At 40.0% G+C, this 26482-nt stretch overlaps 1 protein-coding gene across 2 annotated transcripts in view; it reads right to left on the bottom strand.

Annotated features, from left to right (window-relative positions):
- cacna1ha (calcium channel, voltage-dependent, T type, alpha 1H subunit a) overlaps nucleotides 1–26482 on the bottom strand; it is a 96763-nt gene that overhangs the window by 36074 nt on the left and 34207 nt on the right. For both annotated transcript variants that reach the window (XM_057345017.1, XM_057345018.1), the window contains exons 3-7: nucleotides 7665–7777; nucleotides 6374–6507; nucleotides 5917–6014; nucleotides 3235–3394; nucleotides 948–1263 (exon numbers count right to left, since the gene is read on the bottom strand). In XM_057345017.1, the coding sequence (XP_057201000.1) occupies nucleotides 948–1263; nucleotides 3235–3394; nucleotides 5917–6014; nucleotides 6374–6507; nucleotides 7665–7777 (821 nt within the window). The remainder of the gene's footprint in view (nucleotides 1–947; nucleotides 1264–3234; nucleotides 3395–5916; nucleotides 6015–6373; nucleotides 6508–7664; nucleotides 7778–26482) is intronic.

The raw sequence follows: 26482 nt of genomic DNA, 5'->3' as shown, positions 1-26482 counted from the left end.
ATGTTGCACAGGAGTCTATTTTGGCTCCGGCTGTAATGGGTAAAGCCCAGGGTATGCTTTGTTTTCTGAGTGGCGTTACTTTTTCAGTGCCGTAAATTTACAATCGTCAGGTTGTAAGCAGAATGTGCACATACACTACTAATGTGCATAAATCCGACTAACCAAATATTATCAATATTCCGTGTGCAAACAAAAATACCTGTGAAGAGTACTTATGCATTGTAGGCTACTTCTGATGTTTAGGAGGAGCCTGGTCCCATCAGGTCTCATCTTATGAATGCAATCAAGATCCTATTAAGATTTTATGTTGACACAGGTGAAAACCCTTCAGGTACTCTTGTGCAATCGCATACCCCACACTGTCATTAACTCAGCCAATAGGAACCCCACGTGACTGACCTACTTGTAACAATCAGACAAATGAGACTGACATTCATTTCCACTGAATACAGTACAGGTCTCATTGTGTGCTCATGCAGAATGCAAGAGCGTGACTGTGCATATTAAACACAGGGGTCTGTGCCACCGGTCTGTCTGTGGTGATTTATCCCCGCTGATGAGGACGGATTGAAAGTGCTGATGAGTTAATACGCGGCGGGTCGCTCTTTCTTTTCCGATATCATTTCCAAAGGCAGCACTACGAGATTGAAAAATCCCATCACTGCACAGGGCTTCTTTCGAGCAGAGGGACTAGAAATGACTAAAGCAGACATTTGCTCAGAGATGATTCAATTATTTGGCGTGGTGGAAGCGTGCTTAACAAGACTTCGCCCTTTCAAAAAGAAAATTGAGCAATAGAAAGTTGTAAAAAGCCATCATCTATCCTGGGCCTTACTAATGCATTTCCATGTTGACAGTCTTCCACTATAATGGCAGTGTGTATTAAAACAAAATGGCCTTCACTGATATGCAAGTGATCTGAGATACAAACTATGAGAGGAACGTACCTGGAATATCGCAATCCAGGCATATCCAATATTATCAAAGTTCACCGCCCCTTTGTGAGGGTTGAGCTTCCCAGGCTGACACATATTGTAAAAGTGGTTCCAGTTAACGCAGGTGTTCCTGCTGGGTCCATCCAGGCCAAAGTAGGCGTGTCCCGGTGGAGGCTCTTTTAAGGTGCACTCAATATCACCCTCCTTGAGGGGAGGCACCGCTCTACAGCGCAGCATGCCGTTATCCTTATTGGCTGAACAGATGAAGGGGTTGTCCTCGCCGTCCTCATGCATGAAGTACGAACTCATCAAGGACAGATTGTAGAAGCTGTTGAAAGACAGAGGATGTAGAATATGTGCCATTTGCTTACTCTGGACACCACACATCACTTTGCTGATCTTAACATGAGTCACCATCTGTCTACATGAATCTGTTTGTAAGAATATGATATTACTTAAAGGGATACTTCACCCAAAAATGAAAATTCTGTCACCATTTACTCACCTTCGAGTTGTTCCAAATGTGCATAAACACAAAAAAAACATTTGGAATAATTCTTATAACCAAACAGATCTCAACACCCATTGACTACCATAGTAGGAAAAAAACAATGGTAGTCAAAAGTGCCCCAGAACTGTTTTCTGTCCTACATTCTTCAAAATGTCTTCTTTTGTGTTCAACAGAACAAACAAAAAAAAGGTTTAAGTAATTTTCCTACTATGGGAGTCAATGGGTGTTGAGATCTGTTTGGTTATAAGCATTATTCCAAATATCTTTCTCTGTGTTCATCAGAACAAATACATTTATAAACATTGGAACAACTCGAAGTTGAGTAAATGATGACAGAAGTATCACTTTAATATGTAACATTAAAATTTTACAAGAATCTTTGACTCTGGTTTACTTAAATATGAAATCTCTCATAATTTACCAACCTGATCTCACAGAAATTCGTAACTATTTTGATGAGGTGGCTAATTTGTATGAATTCGTATGTTGTCAATCGGGCAAAAACGTATGAGTAGGCTACTAGAAAAAGCAATGAAGCCCCACCCCAACCCTGCCCAAAAACCAAATGTTACTAGCGCGAAAGCAAATCGTTCTAAAATGTACGAATTCAAACGAATTGGCAATTAGCCACATCGTAAAAAGTTATGTTTTTGCCGTGAGATTGTATTGATTCCATCCCAGGTGTATATCACGCATCCATGGAAACACAGATCAGCGTGCTAAGTTAAAATATGCGTGACTCGTCATATACGTTTTCTTGTCATGAGACATGCAAGATCCAAGAAGATTAAATGTTACTGACATGCTGCTATATTTGGATTTACTGACCACTTTGTTGCCATGAATTCACAATTTATCTATTACTATTACTAAATAAGCTCAAAATATTATTTTCTCTTACAAATGAAGACATTTCAATTACTTTAATAAAGGATATATGTGCTTGTGGGACACAATGACCCACATATAAGAAAATAATATGACGGCATTTATTATAAAATTATTTGTTTGTTAAACTGAAGAAAGGAATTAATTAATCTGAGATGGCATGCAGGTGAGTAAATTAAAAGAAAATTTTAATATTTGGGTGAACAAGTTAAAATGGTACTAAAAATAGTTACCAGTCACATTTCTAAAAACGTGTATACTGTATATATCTTGGTTTTCATCAGATCAGAGAAACATTAAAATACATTTTTTAATTTTTCCTCAGTGTTCTAGTGCCCTAAACATAAAACAGTAAAGTCAATCTCAACAAAGCATTACGGCTACGAACAGTTTAGGAACAACCTGAAAGCACATCAGATCAGGGCAGTACATTAGCTCATATTCAGAGCTAACAGGAACTGACAGATAAAAATGCGGCATAGTATACGTATGTGGCGGTCTAGTGTATTTGAAACACGGGGCCATTACGCAAACACACGCACTTACAAAGCACTAATTTGTTCCATTACATCAAAATACATTACTTCTAATACATGACTGCAGCTTGACTTTAGTCTGTCCTCTCAGTTTTGTCCTTTAATTCGTTTTTACCTTCATACAAAGGGAGTCAGAGGTGTACGTAGCTTCAGTGCTCAAGGGCTGATGCTCGACACTGATTTCATGCCAGGGTGAGATGTTCAGTTTACAAGACTGTCAGCGACTGAAATGCCATTGCTGCTGGCAACAGTTGGCTGCCACTTTGAATCAAATCGGAAGTGGTGACGCGTTCCCCGGGGAGAGGGGGGAAAATGAGAAGAGGGGACAAAGCTGTCTGTTAGATAAGAGTCCGCCTGTACTTACTCTTTCACGTCATTTGGCATGAAACAGCGATTCCTCAGAAGTCCAGCCCAGAGCTGCACCCCGACGATCCCGAATATAAAGAAGACAAAAAAGCACAGCAGGAGGACGTTGCCTAACATAGGCAGAGTATCTAGAAGCAGAGTAACCAGTATCCTCATACCTGCAACACAGAAAGACAACAGGGGTTGTGTGTATGATCCTACTAGATGTTCACAGGACATTTTATTATGCCTTATTTTCAGGTACAATAGATGTGAAAAGTAGCAACATCCATATCAATTAATGTCACAAAGTGTTATCAAATATTTTTTGTCATTTTTGTGTGCATTAAATATATTTCCTATATACTGTGCCATAGGTTTACCATAAAACTCAATAATTATGTTGTTGTTAACATTCATCATAAAAGTGGAAGCAATATCAGTAGTATTATGGGAATATTTCAGTAACACTGCTTTGCAACAAACATTTATGAGGTAAGAGGTGTTAAATAAAGCATTATTTTAGCTAGAGCTCTTAAGATCCTTTAAGATGTAATGTGAGAGGCAAATCTCAGAATCTTCAAAATAAGATGACACCTTCAACCTAAAATAGTCCCATATGTAATAATGCTTGACAGAGCAGAGAAACTGCATATTTTAAGTGCATTGCTCAGAGACCTCAGAGACCAGCCAATCCTGACTTTAATGGACAATTACGATCTAAACCACTGAACAAATACAGAAGTGCATTCCCATCACCTCCCATAGTAGGTCACCACATCCACTGGATAAAACCTACAGTATGAGTCAAACCTTTGTCTTTTATACTGTATATTCTATACTGTACTGCATTAATGCAGAAGGAAATGGTTTATCTGTGATGTTTGCTAAGACAATGTATTACTGCAATAATACAGATTTAAGTTGCTTGAACACATAAACATATTGGTAGTGTAATACAGGAATATAATGTAATATAATAACAATATTAATGTTGAAGTGCTATAAGAGCAAAGCTAGGCCGGTTTATTATGAATATATTACAGATTCGTATTTTGTCAGCAAGCTCCAACATTGCCCAGAACGCCTTAGCAACCGCATAGCAATGTGGTAACAACCACTCAGAACACCTTAGCAACAGCACGGCAATACCCTGGCAACCACCCAGAATGCCCCAGCATCGTGGCAGCAAAACATGCAGCGTTTTCCTGAGAAAATCCTGTCTTGTTTGGCCCTATGTAAGCTTAAAAATAGAGAATATAACATGCAAGCGTACTGTTGCGCTGAGAATTACCATAATAGGAAAGCCCAAAGGGATTTATTTCAGATGCTAATATAAACTCACAAAAGTTTCAGCCAGTTAAAAACGACACTGTCCAAGTGATTGAAAACAAACCGAAAAAGCAAAATATTTGGCATGGACGCATATTTAAATAAACCGTAACACTGTCAGATGGCCCTCTGATCAGGACGGACCGCTGTAAACACCAAAACTCACACTGTCAGAATGTTCAAAGATATTCACAAATGTCCTGTTACATACTTAGTTCAAACAAATCAGTCCAAACTATCACCGTCTGTGCTTTTTCTAAGACGACACAATGCTGGGTTTGACTCTGAGAGCAGGAAAACATCAGCAAACATCACGGATAGAAGAGCCCCCGGAGATCGGTAACGCATCCGGTTTGAACCGCATGACTAATCTGTTTGAGTAGGGTGTGTGCGACTAATGTAATTTAAGTCCATGATGTGAGGAGAAAGCCTTAAATGGTCCTGTCTGAGTACAGACAGAGTGTGAACATCTCTGCTGCCTGCATCCCTCCCACCAAAGACAGCGCGGAGCCACAGCGCCGTTTGGCCACTTTAATGAGGCCCCTGGAGGAACATGCGGTCACAAAGTGGAAGGAGATGAACATGCTAACTCACTCTTCTGTAAACACATAGATGGTAGATAAAGAGCCACTTCATGCAATGAACTGCCAACTTGGTGATTGCATTATGATTCCAGGTGCGAGGAACAACAATCGCACACATGCGCCCAAACCGACACCAACAATTCACATCAGCGCGTAATAATGTCCTTTTGCACTAAAAAGCACTTCTGTTTGAGGCAACACTCCACCCAGACGAATAAATCACGATATCTCGTCTTCCATCTCTGCAACACTGAGTCATAAACCTGATGCGGAGATGTACTCTAAATCTATGACCCACAGTTAACCGCTCCAGGATAGTGAAGAGGACCCAGATCTACTCGTGGAGATCTGTGTTAATGGTAATGAGAGACACGAGGAGACAACCTTCGCTTCTGACTTACACGACTCCATTAAGCACACAGAGTTTGTTCTCATAAACAAGGATCTAGGTGATCCAATATAACTGTCACGCCACCACACGAAGGATCATTACCGGGAGAAATATACCTCTCTTGATTTGGTGGGATAGGGTCTGCTGTGTAATTTATGGAGTAGCAAGTGTGCTGTTACTCACATGACTGGTTGAAATAATGCGTCATACATCAGGCAGATGTTTCTGCTTTCATCTGTATCATAAATCATTCTGCCGGATTGTTTAAGCTTAAACATGTACTGGTTTGTTGGGTACGTGTTTGTTTATGGTTGACCAAGATCTAAAAATGATCTTACTGTCTGGTTCCTAAATATAAATAAGGCTACATTCACCAAGCAGTCGTGACACTTACTGGGCACTCTGTTGATGGCTCGCAGGGGCCTGAGCACTCGCACAGTCCGAATGGCTGACAAGCTGGCGTTATGACCGTCCAGTGAGTACTCCATCATCCTGGGGGAGCAGAGCAGATGAAACATACCTCAGTTTCAACTTAACACATCAGACAGCGAAGGTCAAACTCCAATGACCTTTCCACATGTCGATACTGCGTGAGAATCACGTCAGGAAGGTGGTTTCAAAAGACAAGCTTTGATGTGTTCATTATCCAGTTTAATTGAAAGGTCATTTTAAACAACAGGGCCATGTTTTTTGAATGTTAAATCAATCCGAGGGCTGAGAACGCTCACAGGAATTCTATTTCCCAACTGAGGGCCTGTCAATTGAGCAGCGAGTCCCAGGTGACTAGCTTTACTGTGGTGATAATGGTTAAATACATGAGTGACAAGTGAGAACGAGGCAGGACTCCTCACCCTGCCATGACAATGAAGAAGTCCAGGCGGTTCCACGTGTCGCCAAGGTAACACTTTGATCCGAAAATCCCCAGGGCTATCATTTTGATGACCATCTCCACAGCGAAGAAGGCGAAGATGCAGTCATCAAATGCCTGCGGACACAGAGCACATTAATATCGAAATACAGAGGACAGATATCTTACAGGAGAGGCAGAACAGATATTTCATAGAAAGTACCGTTAATCCTGTGGTTCAAGAAAACAATGAAATGTTGTGAAAAAGAAGATGAGTCAGGCCCGGTACTAGGCTGCCTCGACTGGGTGGGCAATCATATAATCTGGTTGGGGAGAATCTAATCTAATCATTGCATGCATAATTTTTACATTTGTCTGATTAAATTGACAGATCATTATTTATTAGATCATACAAATAAGTATTTAATAACAAGAATTTCATTTTAATTTTCAGATGGATATTTTTTGAGTGGCCCAAGAAAAATCTGGAGGGGCAATGCCACCCTTAGCCCCAGCCCAGAAATCAGTTCATCATGTTATGTAGTATTTCTGATTCTGGATAGGCTACTGCTAAAGGGGTCTTTAGGAAATCAAACATTTTTAGGACAGAGTAAAAAAATTACTATACTACAGAAACAAAATGCAACTTTCTGTGACTTCTGGACAGTTTCCACTGGCCCTTTCAACTAGCGTCTGTCACAAAACACATACTACGTAAAGCCAATTTGGACATGAGACAAACCTAAAAACAGACATTGGGTGCAAAATTATAAAAACAAACACACAAGAAAGGGTAAAAGATCTGTTGTGGAGTATTTGATGTGGAATCTGATGTACCGTGGCACAAGCATTTTTTGGACCTTTAAGCCACACCAAAAAAAAAATGTAATTACAATACATAACAAAATTTCAAAATAACAAAAAATAATTTCAGATTCATTACAAAGCAACATACAGTACAGTTTTGGGATACTTTCTGATTTTCAAATGTTAGTGAGGTATGTCCACAATTACTACTCTATGTGGTGGTCTGTGCAGTAACTGGATTGAATTATGAATAACATTATGGATAACAATGGCCAAAATAGATAATAAATGGATAAACATACCAGGAAATATCAAATTCCATATGGTTAAGTAATATGGTATGTAATGCAAGGTAATTTTATGGGCCATTGTATCTTCAAATGGTATAATATGGTGATGGTGAAAGAAATTAAGTCATTAGAAATATAAATCAATCCCATAATGAGCTTGCAGAGCTCCTGCCGTGTTACATAATTATTGAGACTCACCTGCAGGATGATACACCACTCAGACTGGCACTTGAGGTCCTCACATGGCTGAAACATGCCCAGAGTCACACAGTTCAACAGAATGACCAGCATGCTCACATGCTCAAACCATGTGCACATCAGTCAAGGAAATATCACAAACTGAACAGAGATTGTCAGACAAATGCAAGGCAATGTGTTGCTATATAAAATCCTTCTCCATGGAACATAATGATTCAGATAGTAAACAAGAATGTTGATTTAGTTGATCTCTTATTCTGAGCAAATGGATTTAACAAACCTGAGCTAACAGCGCTGTGGATTTGGAAAAAGACAAGGACATTATTGCACACTGTTTCTTCCCCTGACTGATTTTTAATCAGGGAAACTCTTTGAAGCAATAATGATTACCGAATGGAAAACTTATTGTTTGCAGTACAAATGGATAAAAAATAAGTTGTTTTCCTCTTAATTTTAGTTGTTTGTTTTTTAAAGGGGGTAGTTCACCTAAAAATGTAAATTATTTCATCATTTACTTACACTGATGCCATTTAACCCTGTATGATTTTCATCTGCCGAACACAAAAAGAGATATTTTGAAGAACGTTGGTAACCATACAACACTGACCCTCATTGGCTTCCAATGTATGGACACAAACCACCGAGACATTTCTCAAGATATCTTCTTTTGGGTTTCACAGAAGAAAGAGTCATATACAGGTTTTGAACAACATGAGAGTGAGTATATATATTTTATATTTTAAGTAGGGATGCACGATAAATTACGAATAATTTTCTCTGGTTAAACCACTGCAGCTGCACGCTTCTCACAGTTAAAGGGGTCATATGACACGGCTAAAACGAATATTATCATTTGTTTTAGATGTAATGCGATGTGTATACATTGCACAATGTGTGTACATTTAAGGTTCAAAAACGCTGTATTTTCCACATACCGTGCATGTTTGTATCTCCTCTTTGCCCCGCCTCTCTGAAACGCGCAGATTTTTTACAAAGCTCATCGCTCTGAAAAGCGAGGTGCATATACATTTGGGCGGTCTTAGTCAAATCATACCACGAACTGACATACATTTGTGGGGTTGTGGTTACATGAGGTGTTTCAGGCAGGTCTGGGTGAGCATTCGCTTTTAGATACAATGCATCTTTTGTTCCGACACTTTCATTTTTGCAATTTTACGTGTCTAATACATGCATGGGCAACCTATAACACACCAATGACACAGAAAAACACGTATTAGCGCCATATGACCCCTTTAAAACCCAGAACAGCACTGTCTTTCTGTCATGATCATTCACTTAGTGTTATTAACAAAACATTGTTGATGTAGGTACAGTATGTAGATATTTATGAATATGTTAATTGTAGGAACAAAAGCATATTGTTTAAAGCTGACTGCTGAATGATTTCTGTCTTGAGACCTGTTAGACTCGTGGCTATTAAGATCACTTTTCTGGGTTGCTCTGGAAGAACATCTATAATTTGTTTATTAAAAGTTTAAAAGAATCTTTGTAAAGTTGTCATGGCTCTGCTTCATTTAAGCAGAAGTTAATTCATGCATTCATGACATCAAGACTAGACTACTGTAATGCACTGTTAGGTGGTTGGCTTATTAAAAAACTCCAACTGGTCCAAAACGCGGCAGCTCGAGTTCTTACACGTACAAAAAAGTATGAACACATTAGCCCGGTTCTGTCAACCTTGCACTGGTTACCTATAAAGCATCGCGTTAACTTTAAAATCTTGCTTATTACCTATAAAGGTCTACATGGTTTAGTGCCTCAATACTTGAATGAACTTGTCAAGAATTGCACGGTGAAGAACAGGAATGAAGGGGTTAACAACCAAGATCTTTATTCTTAAACAAAACAAAAAGTACAAACAAAAACACCCTTGATGGGGGAAAACGAAAGGTCACAAAATAATAATACAAACAACAGGACGTAGGCTAATTGACACTAAACTAAAAATAAACAACACTAGACAAAAACTTGACTGAACACTTACTACTGGACGGGGATTTACACAGAAAACAGGACCACAGGAACACAGCGAACATGGAGCACATGGAACGCAATCGAAAACACCATATACAATACAAGAGCACAGGACAAAGAAACATGAGGGCATTTATAGGAGAAGACAAACGAGGGATAATGACACAGGGCAGGTGGGAAACATTAGACACGGCAGGGAGGCAATACACGAAACTAGAGGGCCGGGGCCACTGACGAGACACGAGAAAACACATGAGAAGTAAAGAACATAAACAACTCATGGCTTTCTCACATATAACCTAAAGGCTCTGTCCCGATCCTGCCACACGACTAGGAATTCATAAACAAGAAGGTAGGACCTTGACAGAACATTTAACAATTAATATTTTGTATTACAGTCCTTCACGTGCATTACGCTCTCAGGCGTCCTGTCAGTTGGTAATACCTAGAATTTCAAAATCAAGTGCAGGTGGTAGATCCTTTTCCTATCTAGCTCCTAAACTTTGGAATAGTCTTCCCTGCACTGTCCGGGAGGCAGACACATTCTGTCAGTTTAAATCTAGACTAAAGACGCATCTTTTTATCTTGCATACACTACTCTTCCATAATATAAATCTTCAGAGGGTTTAGGCTGCATTAGTTAGATCAACCGGAACCAAAAACACAACTGATGTACTTGTTGCATCAAAGAGTGCAGAACAGTACTCTACTCTCAGCCAGTCTTGTCTCATTGTTCCAAGGTTACCACAGCGAGCAGGATGCAGTTCATGGCCTGACCTGATGGTAGAGTGGAGAATGGGAAGTGGGGACCTGACAAGAGCTGAGATGATAGAGCTGGATAAAGAAGGACGCGGTCTCTTGACATGTCTTCACCACAAAACTTCAAATGCTATTAGATTATTAATGATAATCTTAACTAATGATAACGTACCTCACTAAGCTTCAACAAAATTCAATCCTATTAGATTATTAATGATAAATAGTTAAGATATTAATCTTAAACTATAATTACCTTATTAGAAGTTTATTTATTTTATTTAGCCTTGTTGTGCAAGCTCTCTGGAGCTTGTGCAGAGGCAGCAGCTTGCCAGAGGGGAACTGGAATCCCCTGTTGGGCCTGGGTCTCCTGAGTTTTTTTTTCTCAATTAGAGTTTGGGTTCTTTCGCCACCGTTTCATACTGTTTTTTTGCACTATTTCCTGGCCAGGGGCTGCTTTAGAATTTTAAAGTTTTACTTAATTAAATTTGCATATAGAAAATTATAGTCTTTTTATATGTACCTGTGCTTCTCTCTCCTTTATCTTAAATTGTGCTTCTCTACTGACGTTCACTGCGGCCACGGCTTGCGCACAGTACTCCCTGAGTCATCCATGAAGTCGTGAAACTGTTGGTGCATGGTGTGGTGTGCGGTGCTGTAGTCTGATGTTGCGTGGCACTTAGTCTGGTACGTGTCTAAGACACATTATTGGATGTTTGTAGTGTGTGGGTGTGTCTGTCTTCTGTGTTTTCAACTTTTTCTTGTTTTTGCAGGTACAACTTTAATTGTTTTGCTTATAGTCACTATATCTTATGTACAGCTGCTTTGTAACAATGAAAATTGTAAAAAGCGCTACATAAATAAAGTTGAGAGTATATCGGCCAATATATCGATTATCGGTTACAAATTTTAAAGAATTATCGGTTATCGTTAATTTACATATCGGTGCATCCCTAATTTTAAGGCGAACTATACCTTTAAGGCCAAATTGCAACACATATTAAATTAAAGAAAATAAATAAAATAAAATGAGTTACAGGTATCTATAATTGAAGTTTAAAAAAGTTTAAAAGCTAATAAAACAAATAAAAAGCACAAAAAACTACTTGTATTTTGAAGAATCAATCAAATAAAGAAATGAAGCTGCAACCATCAACATCATATCGCCATAGCATAAATATATCAAGGCATAGCATGTTCTTCGTGCTGCCTATCTGCTAAATTATTTAGCAAGTACAACAGGAACAAGATGATGTCTGTTTCAGCCGCATGACTTTTGCTTCCATGCTGTCTGAGATGTCAGATAGCATGAGAGCCATTAGCAGCGATACCGAAACAAGACCACGTCTGACCTATCAGCACCTACGCTTGCTGTCTTCTGCACTGGAGATCACCACCATCACGACCGGACATCACCCGTCTTCTGACCGTGACCACAGGACCTAAACAATTCCTCTACTCGCACACCATCAACACCCTCAGGTCACAGCAGATATGTGTTCCTGAGAGCCTGTCAGAAGACATCTATGATCTGGCATCACTCATACATCATCTTTAAAACATCTGAGCTCGAAACCCTTCGAGGACACAGTCAGAGTTGAAGTGTCAGTCCGGATGCACCGAGAGCATCTCCACTCATGTTTAATGCAAATTCGCTCGTCTAAGTGAGGCAAATGACGGGCACTTGCGATGCTAGACACAAATGAGAAATCTGCGCTGCCGCCTCATTTCCATAAACGTCGTGATGTTCCTTCACAAAGGAGCGGCGGCCGAGATTAGGTGCTGATGATCAACCCAAAAGAGTTTCAAGTCAACTCTGCTTCTGTCAGAGCCTTAACAGATTAGAAAATGTGTAACAAAAATGAATAATGTGTGAGAAAAACACATTGTAAATAAGTGGCGAACATGATTTCCCAAGTGATGGACTGTGACACCAGGCGATGTGGTAGAGTTTGATGAGTGTTCCTCATGCGCTGAAGCTCACCTCGGTGCTTCAGAGCAGATCCCACGTCACGGGTCTTACGCTTTATGACATACTCACAGATGGCTATGCGCTTCAGGGGAAGCTGAGAAACAGAGAGGTCTTTCATAAATCATGTCATAGGTTAAGAGACCTGAAGGGTGCACGGAGCAGTTGGGGTGATGCGGTGCAAGCGACACGTTAACATCCCCATATTCTCTACACTCAGCGGGGCGGTTTCCCGGACAGGGCTTAAGCCTAGTCTCAAACTAAATTAAATGTGAGAGATAACTTGATCAAAAACAACTTGCACTGGCACATTTAAAAAAATATAACTGTGATTGTTTTGTCTCAAGATACACACAGTAATGTTTTTTTGTAATGTTTTTTAAAACAACTTAATTATCCTAATTTAACTAAGGCCTAGTCCTGGTTTAAACTAATCCTCGTCCGGGAAACCGCCACATAGTGTCTTAAATCAATAATCTCTTACTTCAAAAATAATAGTATGTTCATGAAACTCTTTAGTAAAGTCTTCGATTTCTCTATTGAAATCAAGGGCGAAAACAAAAAAAAGCATTGTGCATCTTTGATTCAATGACTGCATTCACACTTTATTCGACAACTTTGTTCACTAACAGTACTACACACTCTATTTTCTTCATTTTTCACAGTTTTTTCCAACGTTATGACAACAAAATAAACTGCGTTACAAAGCTAGTTTTTTATATTTTACCTAAAGCCTTCAGTTATTGTTTTGTTCTAGCAATGGGTCTCATCGCAGTAATAAACTGAGCATACTGCAGCATCAGAGAAAACATCTATGACTATGATGTCTATAAGAAACCGTTTTTTGTACAAGAGATTTGCCGTCCTTAAAGGAATCAGACTGCCAACTAAGTGGGATAAAGCTAGGCTCTTTTATCACGCTTTCATGTGAACATCTGCCATATGACTGCATCTGTGTGTTCGAACAAACCTGCGGCACCTCTATTCCGAGTAAGCAGCAGCCATATTTGAAAACCCACTAACATGCAAATGCATGACTCATTGGAAAAGTATTGAGTTTGGAAATCACACTTTGAGCTCAAGTCCCTGTTATTCTAGCGCTTGGCATCGTGTTTCTGCATAAATAAGGCATTTAGTTGGCAATTAAAGCAATAGTAAGAAGACATAATTAACAGAGGTGTTCATTTACACGTTCTAGGTGCTAATGTGGGTTTTTGGCACTGCTGTTCAGATTATCAGCGGTAGTTATTCATTATTTATTTTCTCTGTTAACAGCTTGAAGCAGCAGATAATATTATAGTGCAAAGTTGTCTATAATGGATGGAGAAATCTCTGTTAGCATTTCTCATCATCAGAAATGGATGTAGCAGGACTTCCTAAAGGTCCAGTGTATGAAATGTAGCGGCATCTAGAGGTGAGGTTGCGAACTGCAATCAACGGCTCATTCCACCGCTTGCCCACCCTTCAAAGCACTACGGTGGCTGACGCAGAACTAACATGTTGTCGTTTTTTCGTTTCTTTGCCGAAGAAGATAACATATTTACGTACTGTGCTCTGTAGAGCAGTTTGTCCGTTTAGGGCTACTGTATAAACAAAGGAAAAACCACAAAGGAAATGAATTTGCATTAATTCGTACAAATTCGTACAATGTGAATCGCACAAAAAACATGCAACGCGGAAGCCCCTCCCCTAACCCCACCTAAAGTCACTGGTGAAAGCAAATTGTACTAAAACGTATAAATAAGATTGTACATATTCACACGAATTAACCACCACATTAAAAAGTTACAAATTCCAATTGTGTCAGACATTCTTACAACATCTACCAGTAGGGGCTAACCTGCCAAACCTGACTCCTTGTTGCGAAAAAAAATAAATGCGAAAAAATCAAGAAAAACAATGATGCTGATGTTCTTTGAAGGGATAGTTTACTCCAAAATGAAAATTCTGTCATGAATTACTCACGCTCTAGTTAATCCAAACCTGGATTTCAAACCTAAATTTATTTGTTTGGTTGAACACAGGGAAAGATATCTGGAAAAATGTTTTTAACCAAACAGTTCTTGGCTCTTAAGTATATTTTGATAGATGTAGGAAAGAGCAAACAATTCTGGGGCACTTTTTGACTACCATTGATTGTCATTTTTCCTAAGGTAGTCAAATGACAATCAGTGGTAGTCAGAAGTGCCCCAGAATTGTTTGCTCTTTCCTTCATTTATCAAAATATATTTTTTGTGTGTTCAACAGAACAAAAACAATTATAGAGTAATTCTTTCCTACTATGGTAGTCAATGGGGTCAAATAACTGTTTGGTTACAAGCATTCTTCCAAATATCTTTCTCTATGTTCATCAGAACAAAGAAATGTATACAGATTTGGAACAACTCACGTTTTATTTTTAGGTAAACTATCCCTTTAATACTGAATCATCATAACTCTCTTCTCCCCAAAACCTTTCCACACGACAAATGGACTTCAACTGACCTTCAGTTCCCCTGGAGCATAGTGACGGTGCTGTAAGAACGCAGAGTTCTCCGAGCAGCAAAAGTCGCAGGTGTCACTACTCACTGTCAAAGCAAAGAATTGGATTATTTGCTTGTCACTGGCTGAGGTGAAAATATAAATGGAGCTATCACATTGATTAAGGCAGGAGAACTGTCACAGTCTGCCACCTAAACGAATGGACCCCGCTGACACGAGGGGATTCTTAGGATTCAGCCAACTCATCGCGATGCAACAGCGCACATACGTCTCTCCACTTCACCTTCATTAGCTACAGCAAATTCAATCAGGACGATCTGTAATAACATTTGCTAATGGGGTCGGAGGGTCCACACCTCAGGGACAGATTAAATGACAAGGTTGAGATAGAGAGGGTTAATGCATGAATACACAGCATACAAAAACCCTGATTCAATGTATACTATCTATCTATCTATCTATCTATCTATCTATCTATCTATCTATCTATCTATCTATCTATCTATCTATCTATCTATCTATCTATCTATCTATCTATCTATCTATCTATCTATCTATCTATCTATCTATCTATCTATCTATCTATCTATCTATCTATCACAGTATCAAAGGGTAGATAGAATAGAATAAATCTCTACAATTCGATTCTAAATATAAAGCCAGCCAGATGCACAGTGTGTTATGGATTTTACCATGGACAGGTGACACACAGTCAATGCTGAAGATTGGGACCAACAAATAATAATGTCTATCGTACAATCCGACGGTTCATGTCGCGCAGTGATGTTGTAATCTAAAGATCTCACTGGTATTATATCCTACAGAATGAAAAGCAACAGTGGTAAGATCGTACCGCATGCACCCGGCTTAAGCCTTCTTGCTTCTGCACATGTATCAGATATGCACTGCTGACTGATCCTTTGATTCTTTAAGTAATTCTTAGAATACAGTAAAGGTCAGTGGACCGCCATCTCATTTTCATTTCCGGAGCCATCCACTCACTATCACTTAGTGTTATAAGTTTCTTTCTTTAGCTGCGGCTGAAGCTCTGACCTTTTCTTTTATCCGCCTCTCTAGTGGTCGAATTAGCCGACTGCTGGATGTCACCTCTATTTCTGTATCACTTCTCTTTCACCCCAATCTTGTTGCCCATCTGTAACAGAATTTCCATTTTTAGGCGAACTCATTTTTTTACTATCTTAAATAAACCAGATTCATTATAAAGACCGACTTCATTCAACATTACAGCAAACCTCAATAGTTTTGCTGGTGAAGAACAAGGCTGTGCTGGTCCATAGTGGTTTATGCTATTCTTTTCACAAGAAGCAACAAATCCTTACTAACCAGCATAAACCAACATGGAAATTAATTTAGTCGTTTCAACAGTTTGATAAACTACTGCATTCCAGAAGTTGAGTGGCTTCTAATGATTATGAATCTGGATAAGCCAGAGGTTTGTAGAACGCGGTAGCAGGAGACCGGGAATTTATCATTGTCAGGTGTATTCCCTGGACTATTTAGAAACAGATTCTGAGAACAGCACCAGGCCAGCTGCGCTGCAAGAGAACCCGCTGATCACATCCAAAACATCATCACTTCTATTAGTCTCCTCAACAAGCTGTTGTTAAAGACTTTCATCCGTAGGAGGAGAAAGGTGAAAAACTCCCTGGAGCAAAAACAGATTCAAATTATCAATCATTGGTGAACAAGAATTTACTGATGCTGCAAAGTAGAGAGAATGGAGGTCACAATGCTTGACTGACAGGCAAGGTCAACCTAAAACAATGACACCCAAAAAAAGTTTATCTAATATAGAACAACTTCAAATAGTGACAAAAAAGTAAGCCTTTTATATGATAGATTTTTTTGAGAAGATTACTTATTCCCACATGACCTTTTACTTTTGTTGAATGTCTCCTATGAGCATCTTATTGCATTTCCATCCTTAAAACTTTTGCAGGAATCTTTTACAATGTACTGCATATTTCAGCCAATGCTGTTTGCTAAACACTTTAAAATAGCAGTTTACAGCAGTGGTTCTCAAACTGGGGGCAGCGGCCCCTGGGGGGCCACTAGATGGATCCGGGGGGCACAGATTTTGTGCAATTTTAAGAAATATAGAAATTTATAATGCAATCAAACATTAGAAAAATAAGCCCAATAAACCAAAAGAATTGACGTTCAGCATTGTATAGTGTATAATTCAAATTCTAAGTTTGAGATTATAAGTCTTTATTTGGGGGGCCGCAAAGCGATGCACTCTAGACAAAGGGGGCCTTACAACAAAAAAGTTTGAGAACCGCTGGTCTAGAGGGTGTATAAATACTTGGCAGTAAGTTAAAAAATTTCTTTGACTAAATAAAGGACTTTCCAGCATGGACAACAGCGGATCAATTACAATAGCACCCATGCATCCCAGCAATAACATTTCCAGTCTTTAAAAATCAATTACTGTGTCTGACATCCAGCATTTACAATATTGGATTACAAAAAACATGACATACTGAAAGGTTGCAAAAAATGGTGTTTGGGTTCCCTAAACGGCCGGACAGTAGTGTGTTCACTTTACCGAGGGGAAAATTAGCACCTGGTTGGTCCCTAAAGAACCTCACTTTTTTGCATCAAAAAGTTCGATTCAAAACTTCAGAGATCTAGGGAATATCACTCACAAAACATTCACATTTTTCATATCTCCAACAGAGAATTGAAATTGTTATGAGCAATGCTGAAACAGTCATGACTGTCCCTCTGGCCTTGTGCTTCTCTAACATGAGTATACATCATGTGTGGCTTTACATCAGTGGGAGTGATCTAGAGCCCAAGCCAAGGTGAAAATCGAGCATTGAACGCACATGTGACGTGTTAGAGAGCCCCGAGCTATCCAGAAATAGTAAAGCATCTGGATTTGAAGACCCTCAGGTCGAAGGCTAATGTGTCGGTTGTCCTCTCCTCTAAACCCAAAGGCTGTTTGCAAAGAACGTGCACAACCGTAATTAAACAAGGCCCTCCTCTGTGTCCTTGAGCTACGACACCTTTTATTTCACCTGAAACACAAAAGTGACCCCCAGCTGTGCAAACAGCAAACTGGATTATTGCTCTTTTGCAAAGCGGTGATGTGAAAGGAAAGGTTGCAGCACGTTTGCAATTTCTAAGTAATCCTTTTGATTAGATTGTAAGAGACTGGTTACACATAGGCACAGTAAGGCAACAAATAAACCGCATTGGGCAGCAAATTAAAAAAGACAGGAAAGAGACTTCATGTCGAATGCATTGATTAGATTTTTGCATGAAAAAAACTCCAGACGACACAGTTTTATAGTTTTCCGGTTGCCTGGTAACAGCAGGGACAGCCGTGGACTGGGACAGGCCATCTGCGGTGTGACACACCAACAGAGAAACGATTTATACAGGAACATAGAGTAGAATCAACGACTGATACTTTATCATTAAACGCAAAGACGGGCTTCTAAGATGCATCCCACCTACAGTAGACTACCATCACTACTCGCAATTCACAAGAGAGAGAGAGAGAGCGAGTAAAAGACTGCAATGCTGTTGTTTTATGTGCAAGATCGTCTTACTGCACAGAAAAATAATATTGACTTAATATATCCCAATAGGGTTGTCACTACATGAACTAAGAACTATAAACACTTGGTGTAAGGCAATAAAAATGCAGTACTAGCACTATAAAGGTGCTGCTTTATAGAATATAACAGGAAATGGTTAAAGGGATAGCTCAACCCAATATGAAAACTCACCCCGAACAATACAGCACCCATTCACTTGCATTGGTTTTGTGTCCATGCAATAAAAGTGAACGGGTACCGCCATCGTTTGGTTACCAATATTCTTCAAAATATCTTCTTTTGTGTTCTGCAGCAGAAAGTCATACAGGTTTGAATTGACATGAGGGTGAATAAAAATTGTCAGAATTTTCACTTTTAGGTGAACTGTCCCTTTTAAATGTGTCTGTGTATTCCCTGATATCAGCTCATTAAAATACACTCACTTGTTATTCTTTTAGGAACCATTTGCTTAATCTCAGCCTAATGTGAATATAGTTGCAATATTCAAAAAGGTTTCTGGCTCAACCTCTTTTTAATCATTTACATTTTACATTTAGTCATTTAGCAGACGCTTTTATCCAAAGGGACTTACAGATGAGGGAAACAATGGAAGCAATTGGAACAACATAAGGACAACAAAAAGCATAAGTGCAATAAAAGAAAACTGGTCTCATATAGCCTACCACAGTATACAGAGCTAAGTTTTTTTTTCGATCCCGAGAAGGTACGTGAGAGAGATTTTTTACCTAATCATACACAGATAATCCTCTAGTTCGGTTGACCATGACGGTGCAGCTACTAAATTATTACTGTGTTTAAGCAATCTATACTATTACATTTTTCATTTGTTAAGGCTTTTGTGGTTTCTTTAAAAATCCATTTTGTGTGTGTCATAATAGTTGAACCTTAATCTCAGCGTCTTGTCTGAAGGACAAGATTAGTTCTGTTATTTCCACCAATACAATCAATGCAATCTTATTGACAAATCTAAAAAGCTTGAGATCACACAGTAAAAGCACAAAGTCAGTCAGGTTTATAATTTAGCAGTTTCAAAGATATGGCTCCATAACAAGACACACTATAGTGAAAACAAGCTTTAAACGTGTGTTGCATCATTAACATTTTCTTTGATCTTATCTTTGCTTTTAATTTCAATTCTATGGATTTCCTTACAATTCCGAGCTTAATGCAGCAGAGGGGGAACATGGCTGAAATCAACCTCCCGTATTACAATAGAAGAAAAGATATAAGTAGGAGTGAGAGGGACCGGAGAGAAATAATTACATTTGTTTCCACTTTGGTGTCTCCGCAGAAACACTTGTCTGCCTCAGGGACTGTATAAGTGTTTTATTAGCTCCCCTCCACACAAACCTGTCTAATATTGGATTAAGTGTCTAGACAGTCAAAAACCTAGATATAGAGCTCAACACTTTTAAGATATATCACAGTGTCTTTTACTGTACTTGTGTCAATCTTATACTCTGATAGTGCTGAAGTAGCAGTCTTATATGAATGCCAGTTTCTCCAAACCACATTACAGCATCCATTAAGAATACGGAGGCAGGAAGGACTGAAGCAATTGAAGCACTGGAGTCATGTCACTTCTTCAAAACATGGGCAGTGAAGCTGTCTCACTGCTTTAAAAAGAATTGATAAAAAATGATTTAAGACATTTAAAAATGTCCAATACTTTTCTTATAATTTATCATAAAAATTTGAATCGTAGCTCTAATTGCATCACTTGCTATGAAATACAAATTCACAAAAATATACTATTTTAAGGTGGTGTGTGTGTGTCATTTTTTGGAGGATCTATTGACAGAAATGCAATATAATATACATAACTATGTCTTCGGAGGTGTATAAAAAACTTACATAATGAAGGGTTATGTTTTTATTACCTTAGAATGAGCTATTTCTATCTACATACACCGTGTATATTTATATATTTACAATAATTTTAGCTGCTATAAATAATGTATTTTTAAAGCAACAGTGAGACCTACAATATACTTATACAGAAGAACCGTTGTAACACACTGTTTTAAAGAGCAGTGCTTGTTGTATTTACGCGACTTTTTGCCTTTTGCACAACACATCACTGCAGGCTAAAAGCTAATGGAGCCAGAACTTCTGTTAGATCCCCTTGCATGGAATTCACCATGTTGTTTCTACAGTAGCCCTTAACGGACTAACTGCCATACAGAATGCGTTTTGTAAATATGTTATCTCCTTCGGCAAAGAAGCAAAAATGCAACGACATCTTAGTCCTGTGTCAGCCACCGTAGTGCTTCGAAAGGGAGTGGGGAAGGGTGGATCGAGCCGTTAGTTGCAATGCACAACCTCACCACTAGAAATTTCATTCACTGGACCTTCAAAATGATTTAACCTTGTTCCAAAGTGTGAAATCAATATTTGAATAAAGAGAATGTAACATATTTCAGATTATTATTTGTGTTATAAGTATATATTGTAGGTCTCACTGTTGCATTAAAAATACATTATTAATAGCAGCTAAAATTATTCTAAATATATAAATATACACGTACATACTATTTAGCTATATTAAAATAACAGAAAATACTTCAAAATGTTTCCTCTGTGTAATATTTTGCATTGTGTGTAACAATTACAATGTCCACCATTATTGGCACACCTCCACTGGCAATATTCCTAACATATGCAGCTCTGCAGCACGCTTGCATTAAAAATGTAATCAATGAATTACATCTATACAAAACAATACCGTCTGGTGTCTCCAATGCTGCAATTTCAGATAATAGGACTATAATCTACTGCACCCTGAGGGCTTTCTTGTCTACTGTCCTTTACACTGCTCCTCTGTCAGCAATCTATTAAAAATCATCTCTGATCAAAAAAACATGGAAGCAAGAACCTCCACAGCTCAGAATGATCAAGAGTTTCCCTCCTGTATGCACCATTTTATCCTTTCTTTTTTTGGTGCTTAAAAACCTGCAAGGACTACAAGCATAACCCCTATTGAGAAAGTGAGTGGGATCCATTTTGCGCAGCGGATTGAATTTTGAGCGGACAATAGAGTTGTCACATTTTGGCTCGCGTATTGTGTGTCTTTCAAAAGTGGGACGAGCTCAACAGTGGCAATGAAAACTCTGCAAGATGAAAGCCCTCTTTCTGTCCCACATCTGTTGACGATAAACAACATTTCCATATGGCGCTTGCCTTACTTGTGTGTGGAAATTAGTAATTTATGTAACGTAATCAGAGATGGAAAAACAGACCAACATTCATTCAAACATAGTGTCGTGGACAAGTTTTACGTAATGTAGCTTGACAACACAAATGATGGAGAAACAGAAGCAGGTGCAGATGTCAATCACAAACATGAGAGCCAACACACACTAGTAATCAAATCAGCTGAAGCTTAAGGGATGAGTGAAATTCCCATAAACAACAAACAATTTTAGCAAAACGTACCAGCACTGTGGGTATTAAAAGCAGTAGCTAAATCTAACAGAAGTTCTGGCTCCATTAGCTTTTAGCCTGCAGTGATGTGTTGTGCAAATGGAAAAAAGTCGCGTAAATACAACAAGCACTGCTCTTTAAAACAGTGTGTTACAACGGTTTATTCTGGAGGCTGCGAACTGGATCACACGCAACTTTAATTCTGTTAATATTTAAACACACGCCCACGCTCAATAACACGGTCAGCCCGCCGCATCCTCAGCGCACACTCTGATTGGTCCAGAGCTACGGTTGTGCAGTAAGTTCTCCCACAACCACGAGCGCTGCGGATGGGAATCACATCGACACACAATTAGCACGACTCCTGGTTGCCATGGAGACCTGTGACTGTGCATCTGCTTGAATGAGAAATTCCGTTTCCACAGTCCGTTAAAACGCCCACCTATCTTTTGAGCTGTTTGAAAGCTCCCCTGCGTATTTTAGCACCCTGACGGCTCCTCAGAGTCTGTGTCTTTGGGAAGCAGCCTAACTCCTGCATTTCTCTGTCAAACTTTTGTTTCTTCGTTTAGTCGCGTGTACCTCGGTCCCCGAGGGAACGGAGCAGCTCCGACTGTAAAACTCACGAAGCGCGCTAGAGCTTATGTTTTCTCTTCCGGTGGATGAGCACACATGTGGAGATTGCTGCACAGGAGAGATGTTTGGCAGGTGTCGTCATGTCGCAACTCTTCCGTACTCTCCAGAAAGCCCTCGAAATGGATTCCAGATTCAGGAATGCACGCTTATATATATCAAAACTGGCTTCCTTTCTCCTTCATTTCCCCTTCGCTTTAAGAGTGTAATAAGAAATGATTTGTCTTCCTCAATGCACCGCCCCAACTTCTGACAAAGCTATGATGGATTTCTTTCTAGAGACTTACAGTAATCGCAGGAAGCGCACACATGCAAACAGCAAGAAAATAAGAGGATAAAGAGGTAAATGCTGAGTCTCTGAGTGACTAAGATCAGCTGCTATTACCTATACGGCTCTGCCCCGATGTCCCAGGCAGGATCTCAGCGTAATCCTTTCATGCCTGTCGGGATGAATAGCTTTGCAGCGGTCATTCCCAGCTGTAGGCCGCACACCAGAGGAAGAGAGCTGGCGTGGGCTTCAAAAAAAGACATCACCCCACGTGTTACCCTTTTAGGCTCCGACTGGCGCCCGCGGTGGGTTGAGCCTCAAGCTGAGCTGATAAAAAGAGACCCCACTCGGGCAACCACTCTTATTGAGAAATTTGACGATTTGTACACAATGCATGTCTTAGAAATACCACTTATTTTCATACTAAATCAGACACCTTTATTAAAGTGATAGTTAACCCAACAATGAAAAAAAAAATTACTCACTAATCATACTAGTCATTTCAAACCTTCTCTTAAAAAGAGAAGACTCTTGTTTCTTCCGCAGTACACAAAAAAATATATTTTTAAGAAAGTCTGTAACCGAACAGCGCCGGTGTTCTGTCGAATTGTCCAGAGATATGAGGTTTTAGAAGGACAGACGTAAAATACAGAACATGTACTGTATGTAGTAAAAATACAACACTACATCCTATTCTACTACATACTGTATATACCAGTTTGCCAACATAATGACTATACTATAATTTTCCATTTCCAGATTATGATTGACATTCAATTAAACACCACCCAAAAAAAAACCCATTTATTAAAACAAATAACGTGTGATATCATGTGTGAAGATCACTTCCCTTCATACAACATCTGTATCTGAGGTATCAATAATTTAAGATTGATCCCCACAATCTCCGTCTTGTGTGAAAGCATGAAGCCTGTACTCTGAACAGCGTGAAAGTCTCGGGTGGGTTTGGGTCTGTGGGTGGACTATCAACTGTCTTCTCTGTAAACGTACTGCAGCATCACAGCTTTAATAAGCCTTAGACTGATGAGGGTTCCAGGGAGCCATGAAACAAGGTTAATAAATAACTTATGGCCTTTATCAAATATTTGTGCTCAAACAGCCGCCAGTTCATTATAGATGTTTTATCCCTCTGTCTCTTTGCCAAGGCACTTTATCTCAGGTTATTAGTTCGTTGCACCAACTGAAGCATCAATATGATGGCTAATTCAAAAATCACGCCCTCGCTGTGATTCGGCTGAAATTCAGTACAAATTCAGAGTGTGATATTGTTCCTAAACAAGCAGTAAGTAACCTTCATTTTAGACACCGTTATTTTGTGTATTTTCATCTAAATGAGGTTAAAACAAAAGGAGTGTAGTGTCCTAGTGGTGTTATAATAAATATCAGCCATCTTGGTAGCAGCTCAGCCAATCAGATTTGAGAGCTGGAACTGTGTATAATATGAAGTCAGTAAAGAGTCAGTAAAGGTGAACATATGAGACATGACATGTACCCGTCATTACTGGACAAAGTTTGGCCTCAACTGTCATATTACACAGCTGCATTCTGGATACAAATGTGTCATGATTGGAAGATGCTCTCGGCTATGTGCGCAAGTGTGTTTATTCAGTCACACGCGGACATTTTCCCAACAACAGCACAGAACTGTTTTGGTTGGTGGCGAAACATCCCATTAGAACATCATTATATAATTTATTGCGACGTTAAAAGAAACATTTTAAGCTGTCTCCAAAACCACCGAATAGACAGTTTAGCTAAATGCAGAGATTATTAGAACTGTCTAAATGCTGGTGAGTTAAACAGAGTTTACTGAACCCTTGTTTGTGAAAGCAGACTTTTACATTTATATATACATTTATATAGCAGTAGTAGTGTTGCACATTATATCAACAGACACTATTTGATTACAGTTTACAATGTAAATTCACACAGTTACTAATTGATAATATTGTTTATCATTCTTTATTTGACAAGACTGTTGTGCTTGTCCCTTTTAAGGCATTGATGAAGCACAGCTTCAGCTCGAAAAGTGCCGTGTTGATCGGCCTGCGTTTCCTCTTTTTTTTTTGGTGACAGAGCCCAGAGCACATGAGTGTCATATCCTGCAGCTCAAAACAAGACAGACAATCATGCATTGAATGGACAGGGCTTCCCCAGGCCTTGTTTTTCTGATTACTCTATTGACAGGATTCCAAGTATTCGTCACTGCACATTTTCAACTCTCGCTTGATGGACCGACTTGTGTTTACGTACAACTAAGGGCACTCCCGCGTCACGCGGGCTCTTGAAACTCATCATGGTGGCCACAAAACTTACATGCGACAACCCACAAGAAGTGTTTAATGGCGGTACTAAAATATTCTTGCGTCATGCAGGAGTTTTTGTTTGCATTTTAGCTGCAGGAGTCCTCTGGTGTGTAAAACGTCTTGGTTACGGATGTAACCTCAGTTCCCTGATGGAGGGAACGAGACGTTGTGTCGAGCCGACAGATGGGGTTCGTCCTTGAGAACCCATCGCTTCTGACATCTTTAGAAAAGGCCAATGAAATTGGCGAATGAAATTTGCATGCCGGACTCCGCCCCCGGATATCCGGGTATAAAAGGGAGACGGCGTGCTGCATTCATTCACCTTTGTTCTGAGGAGCCTGAGAACCTCTCACAACTGCTGCAGCGGGCAGCACGTGTTGTGGCATAAAGGACACAATGTCTCGTTCCCTCCATCAGGGAACTGAGGTTACATCCGTAACCAAGACATTCCCTTTCTGTCGGTCTCTCGACATTGTGTCGAGCCGACAGATGGTGTTCCTATGGAAAACGCCACAACGCTGTGCCCTGTCACAATCTCTAGAGAAGCGACGGTGACTGGCCTGGGCGTGTCAGCCGTGAGCGCTACCGCGAAATTGTAACCTACTAGTGGGTAGGTAGGGGGTCCCAGAGCTTTTCTTGAAAGGTGGGAAGGCCCCTGCCTTCGGCCCTCACAGGCGGCGGCCTTGTTTCTCTAACAGCGAGAAGCCGCCCGGTACCGTAAGGCCACTGGGTAAGCGCTACTTCCTCAAATGGGGGATGCGCTACAGAGACCACTTCCTACCGTAGGGAGGAGTTTAGTGGAGATACCAACATGGTCTCGCCGTTAGGGGAGAACTCATGGAAGGAATGTGCGGACTGAAGGAGTTTACCGCAAGGTGGAGGTCCACCTAGGGAAGGTCATGGGTTACCAAGGTGGGAACCAATCATGAGGATACATCAGACGGAACCGCCCTGTTGGGGGTTACAACGTACGGTAGCACTAGGTCCGGTTAGAGCTATGTTGTGGATAACTGGACAACTATGTTGTTGGTACCCGGCCTAAGGGGCAGGGCTGCTCTGCCCAGCCCGCCCGCAGGAGGTGCTTGCTTAGTGATGGATGGAGTGCCTGTTCTTCACCCAGTGGGGAAAGAAGGGAGGCTAAATTAGTACGCTGACCCACCTAGAAGAAAGGGGGGGAGGTACTGTCATTGGCATACACCCTACCGGCCGCCGGTCTTATCTGATGCCCTGCAAGACTCGAGCTGATACCGGTTTTACGCGGAGGCTATAGGACCTCACGAAGGTGTTGGGTGTAGCCCAACCCGCAGCTCTGCAGATGTCTGCCAGAGAGGTGCCTCGAGCCAGTTCCCACGAGGAGGCTATACTCCGTGTGGAGTGAG

Source organism: Triplophysa rosa, linkage group LG11, assembly GCF_024868665.1.
Source record: "Triplophysa rosa linkage group LG11, Trosa_1v2, whole genome shotgun sequence".
NCBI lineage: Eukaryota > Metazoa > Chordata > Actinopteri > Cypriniformes > Nemacheilidae > Triplophysa > Triplophysa rosa.
Note: the sequence above shows the minus strand (reverse complement) of the source record. Positions and strands in the feature narration are given on the sequence as shown.